Source organism: Arachis duranensis, chromosome 7 (genome assembly GCF_000817695.3).
Source record: "Arachis duranensis cultivar V14167 chromosome 7, aradu.V14167.gnm2.J7QH, whole genome shotgun sequence".
NCBI classification, from domain to species: Eukaryota; Viridiplantae; Streptophyta; class Magnoliopsida; order Fabales; family Fabaceae; genus Arachis; species Arachis duranensis.
The window spans coordinates 1,884,983-1,890,982 of NC_029778.3; the positions used below are offsets into that span (position 1 = coordinate 1,884,983).

The 6,000-nt window shown below is 24.3% G+C and overlaps 1 protein-coding gene across 3 annotated transcripts in view; it reads left to right on the forward strand.

The window, feature by feature from the left end:
• The window catches only part of LOC107496280 (cytochrome P450 71D10), a 43,538-nt gene that overhangs the window by 35,750 nt on the left and 1,788 nt on the right, over positions 1 to 6,000 (forward strand). The window contains exons 2-3 of one of the 3 annotated variants that reach the window (XM_052251890.1): positions 4,384 to 4,489; positions 5,236 to 5,561. The exons of 1 other annotated variant lie outside the window; for it this stretch is intronic. In XM_052251890.1, the coding sequence (XP_052107850.1) occupies positions 4,384 to 4,489; positions 5,236 to 5,561 (432 nt within the window). Of the gene's footprint in view, positions 1 to 3,915; positions 4,490 to 5,235; positions 5,562 to 6,000 lie in introns of those variants that run through there. One more of the 3 variants, XM_016117484.3, reaches the window with a different exon arrangement.

Consider the following 6,000-nt stretch of genomic DNA (forward strand, 5'->3'; position numbering starts at 1 on the left):
CCCATGGAATAAAATTATTAATTTATGCTAATTTATATATACATAAATTCATTTCTTGAATTTAGTAACCCTAATTTCTGCCTCCAATTAGAATTCTTCCTTTTTCTTTCAGACTCATTCTCAGCCTCGATCCCCTCTCTCTAACTCACTTTCTTTGCCTCTCAAGTCCGTCACTACGTAGCTCAGTATCATCCCAAAAAATTATGATATTATGTTGGAATATGTTTTTATGTTTTCTCCTTTTGAAATGTTATTTTTTCATAACAAATATATTATAAATTGTGTTGAATTATATTGAACTGATTATTTTATGATTATTATATTATGTCAATTTGTGTTAATTTTTTTCAAAAGTTTACCGAGAAGATCTGCAATCCCTAAAGGGTAATTAAACAAGAACTTGCAATGACAGAGAAAGATAAGTGGCATTTTTTTTAAATAGGAGCGAGAGATGGGAAGGGGCTTCTCACTCTCCTTTGAGTACTCATTACCATATCTAACTAGCAATAGAGATCTAATCTGAGTCGATTTAAGAGGAAACGCGTGGACTTCATCTGCATTGGGCCTTTAAGATAATGAACCTAAACCGGATTTGGGACCTAACAATGAATTTTAGTGAATTTTTCTTGCATTGAGGTTTTACTAGGCCCAAATATATCTTGGATTAATATTTTGAGTCATTATTAAAGCAAATACTATACTATTTAATATTATAATACTTAGTATATGTAAAAATCGAATATATTTACAAGATATTTTTTAATTCAAATTAAAAAAATTAATTATCTCTTTTTTAGTTTTAAATATTATTTTTTAATGTAACGAAAAAATAAAAATAACAATAATAACTCACATAATTAAAATAGATAATTTTAATATATACATGACACTATATATATCAATGATTATTATATACGATATATAATTTTTTTCTGTAATGACTATTTATATAATTTATTGAACATTTTTTATCTTAATATTTAATAAATTAACATATAAAATATTATTTAACATACAAAATAAGTAACTTAAGTCATTATCTAGGACAATAAATATAATAGGGCAAATATTTATTTATTTATTTATTTATTAGTAGTGAAAAATATGTAAATAGTATAAATTGATATTTTTTTAGTATAAAAGCAATAATAAAGATTATTAATTAAGTTAATTATCTAATTAAAAATTATGAAAAATTTTTGCATAATTAAAAAAATTGTGAATAATTTCTTAAATAATAATAAAAAATAAGATCACTAGTTTTACATATTACAAAGTTGATGAAAAAATTTTTGGATAATAAATCAATCCTCAATAGATTATACATTAATTCTGTCAAAAAAAACTAATACATTAGATATTATTATTTACGTACTAATATAATATATATTATCGATTATTAAGTTTATAATTATTTGTTAATCCAATTTTTGGTAATTAAAATTTAAATGATTGAAATAATTAAATGCTAAATATTTTATAGTTAATCAATTTTATTTATTAAAATTTAAAAAATGAGTCATTAATCAATTCTAAATGTTTAAAAAATATTAATTTATTTTTTAATAGAATAAATTATATATTGAATAACAAAAGTTGTTATTGGTTTCTCTTCCCACTAACTAATATTCAATGATGGTGTTTCGGTACATTATGTTACCAATAAATATTAATCGATCGATCTAATAATTTTTGTAATGACATAAGTTTATGAATTTGAAAATTTAAAAATCATTTCATAAAATGTGAAGTTTTAACAAGTAACAATGTTGATCATGTTGTTTTGATTTTAAGAATGAATACGATACCAACAAATAAAATTGTCCTAAGTAAATTTCAACAAAAGACAAAAGTTCATAAGTATTGCTATTAATGAAAAATTAATCTATTTTAAAGATAAATACAATTTTTTCTACAAATTTCCTAACTCGACAAATCGCGGATTAATCCACCACATGTTGATACTCTATTTATTAAGGATGAGATTCGAACTCCAAATACTTGTCTAAGCAGGCAAATGAGATAACCATTCAACCAATTCAAATTGATTAAAATAAATATTAATTATTTTTAATATTTTTAAATTATAAAATATTTCTAATAATAATTAATATATATATTTTTTATTTAATTTTTAATAAATTTTTTTATATAATTTTATGTTTTATCCCGTACAGAGTACGGGAACATATACTAGTTTACATAACAATATCAGCTAATGCATATTTTAATCTAAATAATGCCATAAATACAACCAAATAATGTTACGAGTACAAACACAAAATAAATTTATATATTCATCAAACTGGCCAAATAAAAATAAGTTTAATACTAATAAAATATTTTTACTAACAACCCAAATCACAACATCAAGTCCATTGACTAGTCTTACTCTAATTAAGTTTCACTACACATTATCTTCACTACTCATATTCTTCTACTTATTTGTAACTACTATTCAAATTAGAACTTGCTCGGTCAAACCTCTAGAGATTATCAAGCGACTAATCTAATCACTCTATTTAATTTAACAATTGTAATAATGACCAACATTAAAAGAGACAAAAAAGCATTAACGTAAAACATTTAATACTATTTTTGAAAAAAAAATTGTATACACCAACCTTTTTATTGATGATATATATACCAGCAATATGGACAACTCTGTCCAAACGATAAAGACAATTTGAGTTATCTCCCATCACGTTATTTATCAAATATTGGAGTGTTTGGGCTAAGGTCTGAGCGTTTTGGATTTATGGTTCGAATGAGTCCAATTCGAACTCTATTTATAAAGATCCTCCTAGTAAATCTAATTAGATTCATTCAAATTATTATGGGCATGAAACCGTGGGTAATTCGAAACAGCCATAACCGAATTACTATGGGCTTTCCAATGCTCGTAAATTGAAGGTTTGTTTTGAATTACTGTGGGCAAATGTCCAAAGCTAAATCGAAACAATGTGCTTAGATTTACTAGAATAGCATACATGCATGTATAAATCGAAACATGGTGATTAGATTTACTAGAACAGCATGCAAATATGTGTAAATCGAACGAGACTGTTTTGATTTATATAGAAAGTTAAATCTAGTCTGGACTTCTGGTTAATTCGATTTGTATAGAGATATGATTGGGGTGATTCACGTTACATTTTTTATTTTGGGTGATTCACATCAAATTGAACGAATGTTAGTTTATTAATGTGAATTACCTTAAATTTTATATTGCTTAAAAATATCATTTTTAAAGTGCTTATAAATAAAAATTTCATCCACTTATTTTTTAAATTAATTTTTAAAATTGAATTAAATCTACTTAATTATTAATCTGGAACTAAAGTTTATACAATTTAATATTGTTGGACCAGAGTATATATATATAATCTAACGGTAATACTAAAAAAAATTATTTAATTTAATATTCATAATTATATATATAACATCTATATTGATGTATTTATTATATTTAAAATTAACTAATTATTCCAACCGTTAAATTTGAGCTATTTGGTCAATTGCTGAATCATCTAAACTACTTGAGTTTTTGTTAGTGTTGATGCACCCTTACTAAGTTGTTGTTTTCGTAAATGACAACTTATAATCAATTATTGAGCAACATATAATAGTTATTAATTTATTAATTTATAGATTTTGTTAGATAAATAATAATTTTTATGAATAATATGAACAATTGACTCTAAAATTAATTTAATAAAATAAAAATATACTACATCCTCAAATTATCTACCTAAATTTTAATATTAAGATAATCATTTGCACACTTAATAAATTAAATATCTGATATATTCATTATTCACGTTATTTACTATTTTCATTGTCTACCTATATACTTTTTTTTTAATTTATTATATAATGGTACGTCAAATACAACCTTCTACCATGCATATCATCATGGATCTTCAAAACCTTATCTCTATCTTCACCACCTTCCTCTTTCTCTTTATGCTATTGAAAATAGCCATTAAGAAATTTAGTTCTTCGAAGGATATTACCAATTTACCCCCAGGGCCAAGAAAACTACCCATCATAGGAAACATGCACAACCTTGTAGGATCAATGCCCCATGAATGCCTAAGAAACTTAGCATCCAAATATGGACCCTTAATGCACCTTAAACTTGGAGAAGTGTCCCACATAATAGTTACATCACCTGAAATGGCACAAGAAATTATGAAGACTCAAGATCTCAACTTTTGTGATAGGCCAAACGTTCTCTTTGCAAGAGTCTTAAATTACAATGGAACGGACATTGCTTTTGCCCCCTATGGAGAGTATTGGAGGCATGTGCGAAAGATATGCACCGTGGAGTTATTAACAGCAAAGCGTGTTCAATCTTTTAGGCACATAAGAGAAGCAGAGGTTTTAGAGTTGGTCAAAGCAATATCTCAAAGTGAAGGCTCCATTTTCAATCTCTCTCACAAGATTTTATCAATGACCTATGGAATCACGGCTAGAATAGCATTTGGTAAAAAGGTGTATTGTCAAGAATATCATGGTAAAAAAATCCTAGGGAAGCCACTATATATTAAAAATAAATTTATAAGATCTTAGATTCTTTCATCATAATAGTTAATTTTTGTGGTGATAATTTTTTAATATTTTTTTAATATTTACTCTTAAAAATACACTATACATGTTAGGAGTCTCATAAGAGGAATATTAAAAAAAAGTCTTAAATTAAAAATTAGGGTAAAATATACTTTTTGTTTCTAAAATTTGACACATTTTTAAAATATTTCTAAGTTTTATTTTGTTTTAATTTTATTCGAAAAATTTTTTATTTACATCAAATATATCATAAACGGCTAAATTTTCAAAAAAATTAAGACCAATCTAATAATAATGCATCAAAATGATGCTTGATTTGTTTATGTTGAGGATTGTTCTTATGAAATTATTGTCGAATTGATTTTAAATTTTTTGAAAAATTAACCATCAAAGATATATTTAATGCAAATAACAAATTTTTAAGACGAAATAAAAAAAAAGATAAAATTTAAGAATATTTTTAAAATTTTTATCAATTCTTAAGAACAAAAAATATACTTTACCCTAAAAATTAACAAATAAATAATGTTGTAAGATTTTAGACTCTTTTAATATAATAATTAATTTTTACTATGATAATTCTATCAGGATTTTACATCTCATTACATATAACTTTAACATATTTGTTATTTAATAATTGTATTTTTTTATTTGACAATATAGGTAAAAAATATAGTTACTTGCAGGAAGCTTTTATATCATCTTTTGAAAAAGCATTACAAATAGCAGGAGAAAATTATATTGCTGATCTGTATCCTTCAATTAGAGTACTGCTTGAATTGATGAGTAGATACAAGACTAAACTTAAAGAACTGCACAAAAAATCTGATAAAGTATTGCAAGACATCATAGATGATCATAGAAATCGAAAAAGTGGCAAATGTAAAGAAGAAGAAGGCAGTGAAGATTTAGTTGATGTTCTTCTCAAGTTTCAACAAAAAGATTCTGAATATCCTTTAACTGATGATAACATTAAAGCAGTCATTCAGGTTGGTCTAATCAAGATACAATTATTATTAATTTATTAATTGTTTTTTGTGAACCTAAACAAGCCACGTGTTCAGAAAATTTTGCCGGTATTTATTTTCTTAAATTTTTATAATATAAGAGTGATCATAAAACTTTAGACTTAATTGTGAAAAATTGTGGTTAAGGTGGATATAATAATATTGTTGAAATTTTTTTGTAGCTAAGCATACATGTAGCTTCGTTGACGAGATCCAAGAGAAATATCAAAGAGTTGATTTTTTAATAAAAATTAATTATTAAATATTTATGTTTTTTTTCAACATTACATATATACAAAATAATAAGAATACACAAAAATAAATTAAACAATACAATAATAATTGTGATAACCTATTTTTAATATGTACATATAATAATTTTATATTTTCTTTATTTTTTTAAAACACTTGTCATAATAAC